An 18969-nucleotide genomic window follows, 5' to 3' on the forward strand; every position below is an offset into this window, starting at 1 on the left:
GCTTGTGCCAAATTTCATGTTTCTAGGACATCGGGAAGTTGGAGAACTTTTGGCGAGTCAGTCAGTGAGTCAGTAAGTGAGGGCTTTCGTCTTCTATATATATAAAGACGAAAGCCCTCACTGACTCATTCACTGACTCACTCACTCACTGACTGACTGACTCGCCAAAAGTTCTCCAATTTCCCGATGTCGTAGAAACATTAAATTTGGCACAAGCATAGATTATCTCCAAAATAGGAAAAGTAATTGGGTCCCAACTCGATTATTCAATTCTAGCGCAAAAGAATTGGTGTCGAAATTTTGCGTACGGAATCTAAATCTCTCACTTCCCAATGTCATAGAAACTTAAAATTTGGCACGAGCATTGACTATGTCATAAATAGGAAAAGCTAATGGCTCCCAACGCGATTATTCAATTCTAAGCGCAAAAGAATTAGCGTCCAAATTTTACGTACGGAATGTATTTTTCTCACTTTCCAGTGTCATAGAAACGTGAAATTTGGCACGAGCATTGATTATGTCATAAATAGGAAAAGTTCATAGGTCCCAACGCGATTATTCAATTCTATGCGCAAAAGAATTAGCGTCCAAATTTTACGTACGGAATGTAATTTTCTCACTTTCTGGTGTCATAGAAACGTGAAATTTGGCACGAGCATTGATTATGTCATAAATAGGAAAAGCTAATGGGTCCCACCTCGATTGTTCAATTCTAAGCGCAAAAGAATTAGCGTCCACATTTTACGTATGGAATTTAATTCTCTCACTTACTGATGTCATTTTATATGCAGGAAACGTTGCATGGTTACTTCCAATGGTGTTTCCTGGGTAACGCAGAGAACTATGCAAAATGGTGAACATATGTTTTTCCGGTATCTCTAAAGTAACCACGACTTCATAAGATTTCCGTGTGAACACTAGATAAACACCAGTACCAAATTAACTCGGGCGAAGCTGGGTATATCAGCTAGTTATATATATAGATAAGCCATATGAAACTACTATAATACTGCAGCAGATTCTACTTAGAATATTCTCTGTTATATGGCATAAAAAGGGGTTTTTGTTACCTGTCTACGCACAGTATAGATATATATTTTCTCTATTACAACTTAAAATTAATATGCCATTTTATTTCAATTCATTTTTTTTCTTTTTTATTCATTCTCTCTAAAAAAAAAATAATTTCTTTTTTTCTAATTTAGGAATTACGGAAAAGCATGAAGACACAAAATTTATTTTATCTATTGCAGGTATCGTTTGTACACAAAATTATTGAAGCATGAATAAAGATAGTTTAGAAATGAATGCCTATAGAATCTATTTCCACTGGGTGAAAAACAAAACTGAAAGTTTATGCATGTTTGGAAAGTTTTCTACCTATTAGTATATTCTGTGATTCAGCTGAAAGGGGTTATCAAGGATGAGTAAGGGTCTTGGCCCTGGGCGGTGTCTGGTACTGCAGCTCAGCCCTATTGACATAAAAGGTATTGGCTTACAATATACATTACAAGACACAGCAAATAGACAAGAGTGATGCTGTTCCTGGAAGATAGACCTTTCCTAGAGTCTTAAATAACCCCTTTAAGGCATATGTTAAGGTGGTTTCACATCCGTGTCGGAGGGGTTTTGGTTTCCTTCTCCATTTGGGAAGCAGGAAAGGGGAATTCCCTGGCCAAACAGTTCAGTCTTACGGCTCCCACACACTTGCATTTTTTTTTAACGCTGCGTTAGTGCTGTGTTTTTTTAATGCAAATGTCAATGGGACTTTCTAATGTTAAAAACGCATCGCGCAAAAATCACAAAGCACAAACCTGTGACGCGTTTTTAACATTAGAAAGTCCCATTGGCATTCGGGTTAAAAAACAGCATTAACGCAGCGTTAAAAAAACGCAAGTCTGCGGGAGCACTTAGAATGGAACGGAACCACAGCAAACGCACTATAATGGGGTCTTTTCACTTTCCGCCCAGCTGCCCGGCTTTTTGCTGGAAGAAACGGCAATACTTTTTATTCCAGTGTTTGTGCGAAACATGCGACGGAACCTCCAACTGAAGGTTCCAGCACAGATGTGACACCACTCTTAGGGCTCAGTCACACGGGCATTTGTAAGCTCGTCTGTCAGTTGCGTTTGCCAGACGCATCTAAATAGAACCAATGCTTTTCAATGGGAACTGGCACATGTGCGAATTTTACATGCGCACAAATGCACGCGGCGAAAATTATAAGACACCCCTTCGCAGAACGCATATAACTGCGTTCTGCGGCAAACCGGTGTTCTGTGTATGTGAAACCCCTAGATGCTGTCGGTCGCATCCAGGGGTTTCACCTTGTGCTCACTGGGGCCGGTGGCAGCAGCGCCGACCCCATTGAGAATATATAGTGAAGATCCTGATCCTCTTCCACAGCTGTCACAGCTGTGGCAGAGGAGAGCGATGTTCTCGCATTGAATTCAATGGAGCCGGCAATACAGCTGGCTCCATTGAAAGCAATTGGCTGCCGGCAAGTGCTGCAGTGATTTTTCAGGGAAGGGCTTAAAATATAAGCCCTTCCCTGAAAATCTATCTAAAAATGTGTAATTAAAAGAAAAACGTATACTCGCCTCTCTGCAGCTGCTGGGGCTCAATCGTGTCCAGCTGGCTCTTCTCCTGCACTGCTCTGAGGATTTTTCAGCAGGCAGGGATTTAAAATCCCCGCCTGCTGAAAGGGTTGCCTCTGATTGGCTGAGCACTTTGACCAATCAGAGGCAGCTCTCAGCTATTGAATGACAGCTGAGAGCTGCCTCTGATTGGTCCCTGTGCTCATAACTGATGCGTTCAAAAATTCGTGCCACAAAACGCCCGTGTGACTGAGGCCTTAGACTTGATGTCTTCATTTCATATACTAACTTTAACCTTGTAATTGCTGATTATATTATATAATAACAGTCTTTGGGATCTTATTATTCTGTTGATTTTTTTCTCAGTCGAATCTCATTGATGAGCTGGCTGGTCCTGGCCCATTTACAGTTTTTGTGCCAAATAATGATGTTCTGAAAAATGAAACCCGGGTAAGGAAAGGGTGAATTATGGTTCGTCCGAATTTTTTTTGCAATGTACTAACCTTATCCTTTCGTGCAGGCCAAAGAATGGACAACAAAAGGTATGATGGAGCAGGTTCTCTTGTATCACATAATAAGCTGCACACAACTCACTAGAGATGACCTCAAATCAATGACGTCAGTGATCTCACTACAGGGTGACCCAGTGAAAATAGCATTCTCTCAGGTACTGTTTACCTACCTTTATGGATGTGTATATGTACTAATCCTATAGACCCCAATGTTTCCAGATATCAGATTTCCAGAGGGAAAGTAAGGATAGGCAAAATAATGTAGAACAGCTGCCAATAAACCTATCAGACAAGAGATAAGCTCCTTCATACAAATTACAGCAGTCACCATAACACAAAGTTTAAAGTACGATTTTTTTTGTTGTTTAACAAGAAAAATTAGTTAACAAGAGAGGAAAGTTTCTGGGTGCATTGACTTTTGGTAGTTGTCCAGCCTCAGACAAAGGGCCATTTTGGAATATTTTGAAGTGTTGAAACACTCATTATATTGATAGAAGACATCCTTTTAGAGTAGATCTACTTTAACACTATGTAAGGCTTCAGGTAGGTCCTGGTATTGCCTCACCGTAGGGAAGGCTTGGTTCGCAGGGATAGTCTCTACCCAGTATGTCACCAGGATGGAGAACTGGTAGGTGTAGGCGCAATCACACAGCTTACCAGGATGGAGGCAGTAGGTAGGGAACATTCGCCGGGATCCCAGCCACATAGCAGTAGGCATTACCTGCTCTTCAAAAGATTTATTTGAACACAGTGGCAAAACAGTTCTTCAATTAACTTTACCGGGATCACAGGCACTGAATGCGGCAGTGCGGGTCTTGTCTTGTAATGGTCAGGAATCCACATGATCCTTCTCAAGATGCACCTTCTTGCTTATCCAGCTGCTTTCTCCAGGCAAGTCTTCTCAGAACCAGGACAGTGCTCGGCGTGACAAATGCAAGAAAATATGCCTCTATCCCCAGTGCACATCTTACAGCTGCATCACTGCACACCGAATACACAGAAAATAGTACTTCTATAAACTTTGGTTGACTAATAACTAGGCCTTCCTACCAGCTGCCATCCCGCCACCGCAGTCCTTGCCTGAGGCACTTTGTTTAAAGTAATACTTTGCAGCAATAATAACGGAACTGTGAAGGCACAACGTATATGTTACATTAGAGTTAATGTACGTAGTAGTGCAGGACATTCCTGTCCATAACTCCTCTTACAACTATATGACAGATACCCATCGTTTATACTGCATGATATAATCATTCTTGCCCAACTTGTGGCTCCAGTCTACAGGTTGTTATATCATTCAACTTCAGTCATTGCAAATGCCTTATCATGCTAACCACAATTACATATGTTTCCTCTTCACTGCTTTGTATAAAAGAGGGATAGATTAACATAGGATTTGTAGACTTCGTTCATTTTAAACATAGACCACATCAACTGGAAATATCTTTATTACGAATCTATGTTATACAACAATCTCACTTAAAACACTAAGAAATGCTATAGAACCGGCGCATGTGATGTATGTTTACTGTCTGATTAGTAAGTTAAAAGGGTATTATGGGACTTTTAACTATACTGCAGATAGGCCATCAATAGCTGATCAATATCTATCCACATCTCGGAGTCAGAAGTGTAAAAGAAGGCATTACTCTCACTGATTTCAATGGGAGTGAAGCTGGCTATTACACTTCCGGCGCTGACTACCTATGACAATGTCCAGCCCACTGTACTGAGAGTGGGCCAAACAATCAGCTGATTGGTGGGGATCCTGAGTAGCTGACCCCAGATCAACTATTAGTAGCATATCCTTAGGATAGGTCATCTTTAGCTAAAGTCCCAGAATACCCCTTTAAATTAGGGTGCCGCATACTTACTATTCCCAGCTTTATTGTCATTACAATAATGGCTATAATTTTAGTGGGCGCTGGATCATCTTTTCGTGTATTCCCAGATTTATTGGTTTATGAATCAGATGACAATTTGTGTAGGTTTAAAAGCGAAAAGGCTCAATCTACCAATGACAATGAAAATAAAGACTATATATTTTTGTAATAAAAGTGATATATATTAAATTACCCCCCCTTCCCGAGCCTTAAAAATGTTGCTAATTCTGAGCCTCATTATTGAAGGGCTTCTAGTAGCCTCTTTGCGGAACTTTAATAGGGATATTCCTTATTCAACTGTATATACTTTCTTCTTTCAGAACACTGTTGTTTTAAATGATGACACAAAAATCATGTCAGATGAGCCGATGTTAGTCTTCACGAATGGTGTTATGCACTTCATTGATAAGGTTCTTGTACCCAAGAAAATGCAAGATAAATCCGAGAAAACTTTGGTAAGTTTTCATGTTATGTGCAACAATATAAAGTACAGTCATGTGGAATATGTAGCTGGACTTCCAATATCTTCAAAGTAAGTGTGTTGGAGGCTGCAATACTTGTAAAAGTATAACATTCAGATAATTGGTTCTAACATCCTAGATATTAGAGAGGTGGACATAGGGTACCCATAAGAAACCGGAATCTTCTTCTGTTGGGCAGGGTGTTATTAGTACCTGCTCTGTTGCTAGGTGAATGTCTGCAAGACCTTTATGAGGCAATATCGCAATCAAGATTTTTGGGTAAAGTTTTGTTTGGCTGGTGATTTTTTTTTTTTAAAGTTAAGTTTTTCACCTATTTTATGATGGCTAATTTCTACGAACACAGTATCAACAATGCTCATTTGTTTCTTTGATGTGAGAGGGATAGCGCACTCAGAATTTGTAACGGAGGGTCAAGCAGTCACCAAAGTTTCTATTTGAAAGTTTTGTAAAAGTTTGCATTATGAATAGAGATGAGCGAGCACGCTCGTTTAAAGCTGATGCTCGAGAGAGCATCGATCTTTTCGAGTAACTGCTTACTCGTCCGAGCACCATGCGGGGGGGAGAGTGAGAGAGATCTCTCTCTCCCCGCCCGCTCACCCCCGCCGCCCCCCTGCATGGTGCTCAGACGTGTAAGTAGTTACTCGAAAAGACCGATGCTCTCTCAAGCATCAGCCTTAAACGAGCGTGCTCGCTCATCTCTAATTATGAAGTATGGAGAAAATGTCCTGGTTTGTGGCAAACACTTGACTGGTTCTTCCATCGGGACAACGCACCTGCCCACGCAGCGCTGAGTGTTACCTACTTTCTGATGAAAAACAACATGACACCCTCGCCTCAACCTCTGTAATTTTTTTAGCTTCCTTGGATTAAAAAAGACCTTAAAGGAAACCATTTTGCTGATGTTAAAGAAGTGAAACAAAAAATGACACAAGTACTTAAAAGACATCAATAACGATGAGTTTAACCCCTTAAGGACCAGGTTGTTTTGTACCTTAAGGACCAGACACATTGTAGGGATTTTACCCATGTGGCGGCTTTACTGCTCCATTTTTTTTCCTTTAGCTACCAAAATAATTTTTGCTGTGTTTTTTTTCCGTGACATATAGCACTATTTTTTTAATATCTTTTTCACTGACTTTTTTTCCCGTTTTTTAGTTTTATTGGGAGTAAAATGCTAAAAAAAATGATTTTTTAACATTTATAGTTTTTTAAAAATTAGTTTTATATTTACACTAAAATAAAGTATGGGAATGGGTTCCTCTATTTGTTTTGGACGTTTTGATATATAGTATGTATGGTTTTGGTTTACAGGGCGCATACGGCGACGGTTTTTGTTGGCGTCTGCTTTGTGTTATTCTCTTTCTTATGTATGTATTGTTGTTTTATTCTGTTGTTTTGTTTTACTTATGTATGTAATTGTGTTTTTTACTATCTATGTCCCCCATGATGTCATGTAAGACCTCTGGGGAACATTCACTTTTTTTATTTTTTAACTTTATTTGACACTTTCCCACTATAGCTAGGGCGTCCATAGGAGCCCTAGTTACAGAGGAAAGCAACCACTGTAGTGACATTAGTCCCCTGCAGAGCTGCCAGGGTCTAAGTCTGACCCTCCAGCTCTGCATAGCAGGGAATCCCAGGAGGGCACATGACCCCCCGAGGCTCCAGTAGTGAAAGTACATGTTACTTTCACTTTTCCCATACAGTGCTCATTGAGCACTGTATATCGGGGAAGCAGAAAGCAGGAAGGGTTAAAACCCCCTCCTGCCTTCTGCTCCGGGTTATCAGCTGTCACTAACAGCTGATAACCCATTCCTGCCTCTGACTGATTGCAGAGCAGGAGACTTAGAGCACCGCCGTAATTTTTTTTTTTTTTTTAATTCTTTATTTATAAGTTTTCCATATAAAACTGCAATTCAACATTTCCCAAATACAAAAACAAAATATATGTGTACATACATTGATCTGGATTATGATTTCTCCAGCAGGCTTTGGGGTATTTTGTCGCTTCCGAATTATATCGTGTGCACACATCGTCGACCAGAATCAGACACAAGTGCTGGTCTAAAACCGGGAGAGTCTCTACAATGTGTAGAGGCTCAGGCTTTTTATTATAACACATGACAACCGCCCTTCAATGGGCGTGCAACAGATTACATCAGTAACATATAAGATTCTCATTTGTCGGATCATATAGAATCCCCCACCTCTCTGCCCACCCCCTTCCAAGTGCTGAGGTAGTATGGACTTTTGTCCTAGCTGAAGTCAGCTCCGTGTAGTGGTGAATCATTGTTTAAATAGCTTCAGGATGGGAGTGGAAGGGGGCTAGGTAAACACTCAGTGTTAAACACAGGATATACACGACACTATGGCCCTTTAACTCTTAGAGGCTGGTTGTGCAACTTGTGTAACTTCTATGTACTTAACTAACATTACATCAGACATCCATTGTCTAGCAAATACCATGATTAGATTGTGTGTGTGTCCTTTAAACTCCTCAGAGCTGAAAGTCATTACAACAGCAAAATACATTTGATTTATACAAATATCGATAGACATTTTATACTAAATAATTATCATGTCTATCACAACATCTTTAACATTCCAAAATATCAGTCACAATATGGGACCAGGTAGGTCCTGACAAGATCTACCTTAACTTGCAGCAAGGGTAGAGAAAGGGAACATAGAAGGTTTGAGGGGGAGGGAAAAGCAAGAAGACAAAGACGGATAAGACAAAAAAAAGGGGGGGAAACAAATACAGGTCCCTATGTTCCGTAAGGGAAGGCATATAAGGCGTGGAAGTGAAGGATTTAATAACTGGCTGAGAACCCCTGTTGGAAAAGCTACTTAATGTTCTGTCCAGAGAGATTCTTATATTCATCAGAGTTTTGGAACTCCAGCCAATGATGCCATGTTTTGGCAAATTTTTCATGAGCGTCTTTGAGTGATGCTGTGAGCTCTTCCTGCACCGCCGTAATTTTACTATTTGCGGTGCTCTAAGCCCAGGACCAGCCGCCGTAAATTTACTGTGGCTGGTCCTAAATGGGTTAAAAAATGCTTTGAGCAGTGGAAAAACAAAAGTGTTGCTTCAGATGGAAAATACATAGATTATTTTTAATAAATTAATTCCTGTTTCTTTTGGGTTCCCCCTCGTATTCTTATGCATGCTAGATTTTGCTGGCACAAGTCTGCTGAGATTTCCTGCATCTGCTGACTGCGGTTTCCTATTACGAAACAAAAACACAACAGCAAAACCACAGTAGTGCCAAGTGTAGAGGATATCCAACGTGTGTGGGTTTGTTTTTAAATGACTGCAGGTTCTCTAAAATAAAATGAACACCTAGTTGCTTGTTCTTTCAGCCAGTGATCCTGTGGTCGTCCTGATCCTTGTTTACAAATGGATAGCACATGACCTATGCAGCCAATTAGTGGCCACACCAGTCATGTGCTGTACTACCAACATCACCACTTGGTGATGGAAGCCACGGTTGCAGACATATAGTATCTACTGATTAATGGCTCTTTCATTTGAGCATATGTGTTTTTACGTTTTGTTGTCTGCACCGTAAATTCGCATGAATGGATGATTTTCCGCGATCACGGCCAGAGATAATTACCATTTTTTCATCCATTCACACAACCGTGCGCAACGTTTTTAGCTAAAAAATACTTTGCACCCCGGAAAACCCTCGCTCGGGATAAATCGTCGGGATGCCTTCCAATGCCTATATAGAGGCACCTGTAAGCTTTTCGCAGCGTTGGACGCTGCTAAAATGCCTCCCCCTCCCTTTTTTCTCCCAGCTACCATAGGAGTCTATGGGAGCCGTCACCATATATATCGGGCAAAAGATAGTTCCAGAACTATCTTTCCCCCCACCGTATAAATGCAGTCACGTTTACGTCGCGATTGTTCCATTTTTCACGGTGCAGCGTTTTTATGCGCCCTATATGCAGTCGTGTGATTGAAGCCTAAGGTTGGTTTCGCACGGCCAAAAAAATTGCATGAAATTTGTGTGTTGCAAGACGCACAAATATGAATCCCATTCTTTTGAATGGGGTCATACACACGAGCGATGTTTTCCTGTACAGTAACGTGATGTGATGCTGTGCAGGAAACATCACAGCATGTCCTATCTTTCTGCGATACCGCCCATTATTGAAAGCAATGGAAGAACTTTACGGTGCTCTGCCACGGCTGTGACAGCCGCACAGGACTATCCCTGCATCTCCAAAGTGATGAGAGGCTGTTTTCACATGGAAACGCCTCGTATTACTGGGGCTTTCACATGGATGGCAAGAGCGATATCGGACCATGATTCACAGCCCAATATCACCCTCTCCTTCTGCTGCAGAAGGAATATATTACATTCCAATACAATAGATGGTTGACTATGTAATATATCGATGAGCTAGATTTGACAGAACTAGAGCCTCTTTGTGAGCTGATCTCCACTCCGGCTAATACATGAGGCCAGGACTGGGAATATGGAAAGCTATATGTGCCTAAACTATACGTGTTTCGCAGCATGGCAAATGCCAATAGAACAATGGAAACTGCTCCGCTAGTGTTTTACTTCTCATATTGTACTCAATGTTAATAATTCTACTTTTTTCCTTCAGGATGATTTAAAAAATATTGCAAATACAAATGGATACAGCACAATGTTCAAATTACTCCAGGTACGTACGGCACGGCAGGAACTTCTGCTTTGTTTGTTCTTCTTTATCCATAATAGATTCTGTGCTTCCAATAAAATTATTAACTACATAAAAATATTTTCCATTTTAAGAATCCTTCCTATATTACGGAATTTATTATGGAAAAACTTTGTGTTACAATTACCTTTGTGACAGGACTTGTGAAACTTGGTAGATTGGATAAAACATGGAAGTTAAGCCCAATGTCCACGGACAAATTTGAATAGTGGAATCCGCACGGGGCATCTGTGCGGACGATCCGCAATTCAAGCCACCCATAGGGAGACATGGGCGTCTGCAGCTGAATGCATGCGGATTTGTTTTGTGGATTCCGCGGGAAAGCAGGAGATTTAAAAAAATCTTTATTGCGCATGTGTGCCAGTTGGTGCTTCCGCACACATTTATAGTTAAGGCCCGGACAGGTATGCATTGTCTTCGGCCGCGGGCAGGGTCTGATTCCGCTGCAGGCTCCTACATGTGGAATCCGACTCACCCGTGGACATGAGGCCTTATGATGAAGAAACAGAACATGTGAAGAATATGTTTTATTAAAAATATCAACACTACGTCCAGCATACAATTATTGTCATAGAATCATAATCATATCATAGAATGGTAGAGTTGGAAGGGACCTCCTGGGTCATCTGGTCCAACCCCCTGCTCAGTGCAGGATTCACTAAATCATCCCAGACAGATGTTTTATCCAGCCTCTGTTTAAACACTTCCATTGAAGGAGAACTCACCACCTTCCGTGGTAACCTGTTCCACTCATTGAGCACCCTCACTGTCAGAAAGTTTTCTCTAATATCTAATCTGTGTCTCCTTCCTTTCAGTTTCATCCCATTGCTTCTAGTCTTTCCTTGTGCAAATGAGAATAGGGCTGATCCCTCCACACTGTGACAGCCCTTCAGATATTTGTAGACCGCTATTAAGTCTCCCCTCAGCCTTCTTTTTTGCCAGCTAAACATTCCCAGATCCTTTAACCGTTCCTCATAGGACATGATTTGCAGACCACTCACCATCTTGGTAACTCTTTTCTGAACTTGCTCCAGTTTGTCTCTGTCTTTTTCAAAATTGGAGTGCCCAGAACTGGACATAGTATTCCAGATGAGGTCTTACCAAGGAAGAGTAGAGGGGGATAATGACCTCATGTGATCTAGACTCTATGCTTCTCTGGATACATCCCAGAATTGTGTTTGCCTTTTTGGCTTCTGCATCACATTGTTAACTCATGTTCAGTCTATGATCTATTAGAATACCCAAGTCTTTTTCCCATGTGCTGCTTAGCCCAATTCCTCCCATTCTGTATGTGCTTTTTTCTTTTTTTTTGCCCAGATGTAGGACTGTGCATTTCTCCTTGTTAAATACCATTCTGTTAGTGGCTGCCCACTGTTCAAGCTTTTCTAGATCTTTTTGAATCCTCTCCTTCTCTTCCCTAGTGTTAGCTATCCCTCCTAGCTTTGTGTCATCGGCAAATTTTATCAGTGCAGGAAACAGGTTACAGGTGCTTGTATACCCCTCTGCCAATGTGCTATCACAAAGGGTGTTCAGCACAGCTGGGGGTGTCATAACTGACAGACATATCTGCTTGCCACAGATAATATGGATCTCCTGATGTTTATGAAAATGAACCAGTCATGGATTTCACCTGACTTCATATGACTGAGCATATATTTATATCAAGGACCAAACTATGTCCTCAAGGTGCCGCAGCTGGTGGTGGTGGTGCTACTGCTGCTCTCCTCCTGATTCCACCATGTTTCCTACTCCTACCCCCCCCCCCCAAATTAAATATGTCAATATGGACATTCTGAGCTATAGCTCTCGTGTTTCCACGTGGAGTACACTCTTCTGTAAAGCTTCTGCCGCTGGTGGTGGTGCTGCTGCTGCTCTCCTCCTGCTTCCGCCATGTTTCTTCCTCTTCTCCCAAAACAAACATTTTCTAAAGCACAAGAAACAGCTGTAGCTCTATAATTTTCCTTGGATAAGGACCATGCTTGGCTGTTCTGTTCACCTGATAGAATATGTCCTTTGCAAACTTTATGACATTGCTCTTAAAACAAGCAGCCCACCTGCTGTCTTGTGTAGCCTAATTTTTGATCTAGGATTCCACTAAGACTATTTTACTATTGTACACTATTTTGACCAGTGTTCCCTATATGTGTGGCTGTATTCCCATTAAATTTGGGGTTTTTTGCTGCATTGGGGACCGTCTAGAGGGCAAAATAATGGATCCGATTTTTACTCTCATTGATTCACGAAGATTTTGGTGAAATCGGCCTTATCCTGACACAAACCAATTATTCCACTATTCGCTCATCACTACAGGTGACCTCAGATAGATCTCCATGAAGTTCAAAATGGCTGACAATGGTTGTAACTCCTGTTTCAAATTACAGTAGAAAGACCAGCACAAGCTGCTGCTCTAACAAGTGTAACACTGTGCAGTGGAAGAAGACAGGGACATGTATAAGCACATTTACATTTTATTATATGGGTGGCGGATGCCTTAAAGGGTGGACTTTTTATGTTTCACTGAAACGAATGTGATAATTCTAATAGAATTTTCATTTTACAAGTAGATCGAGGTTCTAATGTTCATTTAATAGTTAGGGAAATTGGATACTGAATAGAAAATTGTTTGATTGTATAATGTGTAAATGTTATAGCTTTGCAAACCCATGCCAGTGTAAAGTGTTTATAGTGGAATCTTTCTAATTGGCAGGATGCAGATCTCATGAAATTCATAGATGATCCAATACATCAACCGATCACTATGTTTCTGCCATCAGACCAAGCAATGAAAATGTTACCCAAGGAGCAAAGCGATTTTCTGTATAACGCACAGAACAAAGATAAACTTGTACAATACTTAAAGTATCACATTATTAGAGATGCCAAGGTAAGACCGACATTCATTATGTAAATATCTTTATGTCCTCACTATAGGAGATGTACCAGTACAGACATTGATGATTAGTTAAAACCATATCCATTCTAGATGGTCTATTATTGAATTAAATGTATTTCTAATAAATATAAAATAGTTTTTATATTGCATTATATTGATTTAAGAGATAGAAAAAACATCCGAAAAGATAAATCCAATATTACGGTACATAAGATCTTTGAGTCACTCAATTGTTTTGGTATGTACAGTACTTTACTGTTAATTAAAACTAAACTATAAATTCTGAGAATTGTGTTTGCCTTTTTGGCTTCTGCATCACATTGTTAACTCATGTTCAGTCTATGATCTATTAGTATACCCAAGTCTTTTTCACATGTGCTACTATGAACATTTTTCTGATGATGTGTAAAAGACTTAAAGGGATACTTTCATGATAAGAACTGATAGCACATCGACAGGGCATACTGTCACTTCCTGATTAGTGGGGGGGTGGGGTGGGGTGCAATGACTGATACCTCCAATCTTCTGAGGAAGCAGCCTTCAGAATTTTTCCCAGCACAACAGCGAAAGCTATTCATCTGTTGTGTAGGAAAAAAGTCAAATGGACTTTGACCATAGGGACCCCTACCAATCAACTGAATTAAGGGGCAGATGTCACCGATGTTGAATCGATGACATATCCTAGTGATGTGCCATCACTTCTTATCTTGAGAATACTTTTTAATTCAGTGAATATTAAGTCCTCGAAAATGTTCAAATAGAGACCTAATGATTCATGAGCCTCTGATAATAGGCCAATTACAAGTCACAATTCCTAGACTCATAAACTTTGATGCTCGGAGACGAAATCAATGTTTAGACTCAAATTCCATGTTCGTCACAGCTAAGATCTATTTTTACTATTTCCAGATTGATGCTTATGACCTTCTCGTTAGAGGATCAATAAAGACACTACAGGGCTCGGATCTCACCATCAAATGTGCTGATAAAGATTCTTCTGTTGTAAGTAGATGGCATTTTATTTCAATTTAACTACATTAATACCATGTTGATAGGCATAAAATACTAAAAAAAACACTAAAATAACTAGGTTGAAAAGTAAGGTCAAATGGCTAAATATGTTAATGTAGAGATGGGAGGGGAGCTATTGGAGGGGAGGGAAGAAGGAACAAGTTTTATGTTGTGATGTAAAGTTACCGTTTTATATGCCTTGTGTCTTTTAATGTACCTGCTTGAAGGAGTTATTTCATGATGAAAACCCCAGTCTATATGGTTTGGTAATGTATATGAACATCATAAACAGGGCGATTCTCATCTAAGATGACCCTCTATGAACCATAATGGAAAGCAATTCTGCAAAAGAGAATCTCTTTTGCAGCATCAAGGCATCTTCAGGGGGTGTACAAAAATATGGAAACACCGTACGAAATGCAAGCCTTACGTTACTTGGGATTATAAATCATATTTCCCTAAGACATGTAGAGACCGATTTTGAGTGGAGGTAATATGACACAGATGCTGCTGGACAGAAGTGAACATCTGCCAAGTAAAAAGATTCCATTGGTCAGGGGTTTGAGCCACTCAGCTGCTGTTACCAGCTAGCTCCCAAAACCACCCAGAGCAGGGCAAGAGGTGAAGTCAATACAAATTTGGCAGTAAAGCTTTCAGCCAAGCAGGGGTCAAAAGGGCAGCTCAGTGCTAATGGTTAAAATCCCATGCATTTCGTATAGTGTTTCCATATTTTCGTACACCCCCTGTATGTATTATATAGATAACCATTCCCCTAAAAAAAAATCAGTTGTTTGATGGAGGTGCTGAGAGCCAGACCCACGGTGATCAGCTACAATCTAAAGGCATTATCTCTGATAAGCCTGAGACTAGATAACCTGCAGATGCACCTTGAGGCCCTCAGGACAGCATCATAAGCCATGCAAATGCTTTCAGTCACTCATTTTAAGCTCACAGGTCAATGTAAGATCAGTCATAGTAGCCTTGTAATATGATCATGATCTTCCAGATAGTCAAAAAAGTCACAGTGGAAACCTATTTAACAAGTTTTCATCTGTCCTTTAAATGTTATTTAGTACACAGAATTTGCTGATACATTATGTGTGCATTCACATGACCATATTTCAGCAATGACTATATGGTTCTTATAGAAAAGAAATAACCGTAAATAATTTTTTACTTTTCTCTGATGGAATCTACTCCCACTTTTGGATAGCATTATAGAGATATTGACCAAAAATATTGGCATTACCTGTCTCAAATCATACCTTATTAAGGATGAGCGAGTATACTCGCTAAGGCACTACTCGATCGAGCATTGTCCTTAGCGAGTACCTACCCGCTCGGAAGAAAAGGTTCGGCTGCCGGCTGCGGGGGAGAGCGGGGAGGAATGGAGGGGAGATCTCTCTGTCCCTCTCTCCCGCCCGCTCTCCCCTGCTCCCTGCCGCGACTCACCTGTCAGCCGCAGCAGTCCCCGAATCTTTATGGACGAGCAGGGAGATACTCGTCTAAGGCACATTACTCGAGCGAGTAGTGCCTTAGCGAGTATACTCGCTCATCCTTATACCTTATTCCTTCAGTGTAAAGCAGTTAGAAAATGAAAGCTGATTTGTCATTTTAGCCTAGGCAAGAGAAACACTTTTTTCTCTTAAATAAAGTTTTAATTGTTGAGGCTAATTATGAGAAACGCCAAAATACAATCTAGAGATATTCTGGATCTCCTCTTTTAATAAATAACATAAAAAACATGATTTTATTCAAGTGAAAGATGGCAACCTGGAATACAATACACTGTCCCCACGGAAGAATGGTGCCACTTCTAGACAACTGCAGACCTTTTTTTAATCCGGGCATTGTTCTTAAATCTAAAAGATCAGTGAAATCTGTAACTGTAGGAATAAAGGCCTACTTGGACACAAAGATTATCGCTCAAAATTCACTCAAAAGCCATCTTTTGAGCGATAATCACTGTGTCTAAACGCGTGCCCATCGTGCACTATTCGTTCATCACTGACTTCAAGCCAGCTTGAAAACCATTGTTCCTGCTTATCAGGACCGCACACTAAGTTGTCTGCAGGTAGCTCTGATAGCATTCTTTCAGCTGAAGACCTGCTGGAGAACAATGGAGCTGAATGCAGATAACTGACCTCCAGCTGTTATCTGCATTCAGCAAAAGGCTTTATTTGCATGCTAATAAGCTACTAAGTAGCTGAGTAGCTACTTAGTAGTTTAAGCAAAATGATCGCTCAAATCTGTCACTCAAACTGTCGTTTGAACGATTTTTGAGCAATCATCATTGTGTCTAAATGGGCCTTTACAGTAAATTTTATAAAACATTGTGGAGATGTGTTTTTAAGCAATGTTTTATTAAAGGGTTGTTCAGGGCATTTACTATTCATGATTTATCCTCAGGACAGGTCATCAGTAGTTGATGGTTGGGGGTCCGGCACTTGGAAAGTGCAATACAAGGCTTCAATCATAAATGGGAGTGATGCCTTCTGTTATACTTCTGGCTCTGACCACCGATGTGAACTGCTGGCCCTGCTGCACTAATAACGCAACAGAGGATCAGCTGATCATCAGGGATCCTGGCTGGCAGATCCCCAACGATCAACTATTGAGAAGTCATCAATAGTAAATGCCTGGAATTTCTCTTTAATAAATGAGCATTATGATTATTACATACTTGTTAACAGTATAGTACAATTAAAGCCTCACCTTTTCCTATCATCTCTGTTTTTGTTTAGGGAGACATCCTTCTGGACAACAGACAGTGCAGAATTACCCAACGACAGCTGACTTTTAATGGAGGAATAGCATATGGCATTGACTGCTTTCTTGCTCCTTCTACTTTGGGAGGTCGATGTGACAGTTTGGTTACTTTTGACATGACGGTAAGTTTGTGTTTTTTTATTCAGTCACTGATATGCAGCATAGTTTTTGGTTGATGGTTTTATGCTGAAGCATCTTTTTCAGGTTTGTTGCTAAGAAATACTAATGTGTTACAGTAGTAATATAACCGGGAGATGAGGCATAATGAGAACTTTATTATTAACTTTCAACAGGGAGAATGTGGCCTGTGTTTTAGTGTGCCAAAGTGTCCCGCAGGAAGTAAACCCAAGGTAAAATAAAAATACAATGAGGTCTATTGATTTCATCTGTACTGAACTTTGTAATACTATGCTAAATTTCCGGTTTCTTGATGTGTGGTAAAGGGGACTGGGAGAGAACAGCCAGTAAGATGGAAATTTTACAATAGTGAAAGGGGCCCCTGGTTGGAGGTTAGGCCCTCTAGCAGGTTTGGAGATGTGGTGGGGTGACCACAGAAAACTCCAGATAAATGTCCACCACTACTGTTAGTCGCAGGGCAGAAGTTACTACTTGCTGACCAGATTCTTGACTACACCTGATATAACAGACCCTATCGCAGGGGTGCATCAAGATAGACAGTGGCTTGTGGCAAATAATGTGCTGGAGACCTTACTTCTAAACTTTAATAAACAGTGAGACAAGTAACTGAAACAGTCTCTGAATCTGCTATATACATCCAATAATTCAGAAGGTGCATTCTTATGATAGTCAGTTGCAAATATAACTCACAGTAGACCTCCGACCTGGTAGCGATCAATAGGTCGATCGGCAAGAACACTTCTTTTTAAGACAAGCAAACAGTGATATACGAGACTTACAGCATCTCGTGTCTTAGTCCTCCGATGCACGAAGAATTGCTCTTTCTCTTATTTCTGGTAGCGGTGTAGCACAAATTTGTGGTGGACATTGGGCTTCTCCAAAATACCTTCCTTGACTTCATGGGGATTCTCCAACAGACAGACACTTCTTCACTGAAGTTCACAGGTCGGATGCCAGCTTCACTATTTAGACTGTGCCAGAGGGCTTGGTAAGGTACCCAGGTGGCAGCCATTCCTTCCACTCACTTGAGCATGCAAGGCCATGCAAGGGGGACCTGGCACTGAATCCCTATCGGCTACCATTCCTCATTTCTCACATCTCCACTGGAGTTATCTGCTCTGACACTGCAAGAAAATACATTATCTAGTGCCTCAGAACCTTATCAAACATATGACCTCCCAACAGCCAATCCAAAAAATAGTTTACATTTACATTACAAAAGGAACCCAAAGCAGAAACACTGAATGACCACTAGAGGTCCTTTGTCCACAGTCTAACTCAAATTTCAACATACCATGTGGCATGTTCCTCCGTGACCCTTACAGTAACAAAGACTATGCCACAAGCTAGATGCAGTAATGTATCTGGATGTCTATTTGTGTGATTGTGTTATCAAGGATAGTCTATGTTATGAACAAGTGGAAAATCAGAGATAACGAAATTAGAAATAGGAGGAATAAAGTAAATGCTAATGTCTACAAACTGGGGCATAACTTTCCTTGTATAATAATAATCTATTACACAGGGCCAAAAGACAAAGTGTCCGTATGAAATTAGCTTCAGGAGAATTATAGAGGGCTGTCGCCAGGAGTGCACCATGGTCCTTTGGATGCCCCAGTGCTGTAAAGGCTACTTTGGGAGAGATTGCGAAGGTCAGTATAGTAACATATTACTCATCTCTTCCTTACTATCCACTCAAACCCTACCTATGTATCTCTTAAGCATTGTATTAGCAGCTGCTACTGACTTGAACCTATGAGTAAATATATGCTTAGGGCAAATAGCATGCTGTACTATTTTGTCCGGGAAAATGCCAATGAGAATTCTGAAAGCTGGAGGGCCCCTTTTATGGTCAACGGCATTCTTGGCATTTGCCAGATCTGGCGGCTCCAATACTTTTCGACCAATGGAAATCAAGTAAGGGTACGGTCAAAATTGTGAATGTGGCCATAATAGGTTGTGTAC

At 40.7% G+C, this 18969-nt stretch overlaps 1 protein-coding gene across 1 annotated transcript in view; it reads left to right on the plus strand.

Moving 5' to 3' along the window:
• The window catches only part of STAB2 (stabilin 2), a 134348-nt gene that overhangs the window by 84435 nt on the left and 30944 nt on the right, over window positions 1-18969 (plus strand). The window contains exons 46-55 of the mRNA XM_066591428.1: window positions 1206-1253; window positions 2964-3047; window positions 3118-3264; window positions 5313-5447; window positions 10098-10157; window positions 12901-13077; window positions 13996-14088; window positions 16842-16988; window positions 17160-17216; window positions 18530-18656. Coding sequence (XP_066447525.1) covers window positions 1206-1253; window positions 2964-3047; window positions 3118-3264; window positions 5313-5447; window positions 10098-10157; window positions 12901-13077; window positions 13996-14088; window positions 16842-16988; window positions 17160-17216; window positions 18530-18656 — 1075 coding nt within the window. The remainder of the gene's footprint in view (window positions 1-1205; window positions 1254-2963; window positions 3048-3117; window positions 3265-5312; window positions 5448-10097; window positions 10158-12900; window positions 13078-13995; window positions 14089-16841; window positions 16989-17159; window positions 17217-18529; window positions 18657-18969) is intronic.

Source organism: Eleutherodactylus coqui, chromosome 2, assembly GCF_035609145.1.
Source record: "Eleutherodactylus coqui strain aEleCoq1 chromosome 2, aEleCoq1.hap1, whole genome shotgun sequence".
NCBI classification, from domain to species: Eukaryota; Metazoa; Chordata; class Amphibia; order Anura; family Eleutherodactylidae; genus Eleutherodactylus; species Eleutherodactylus coqui.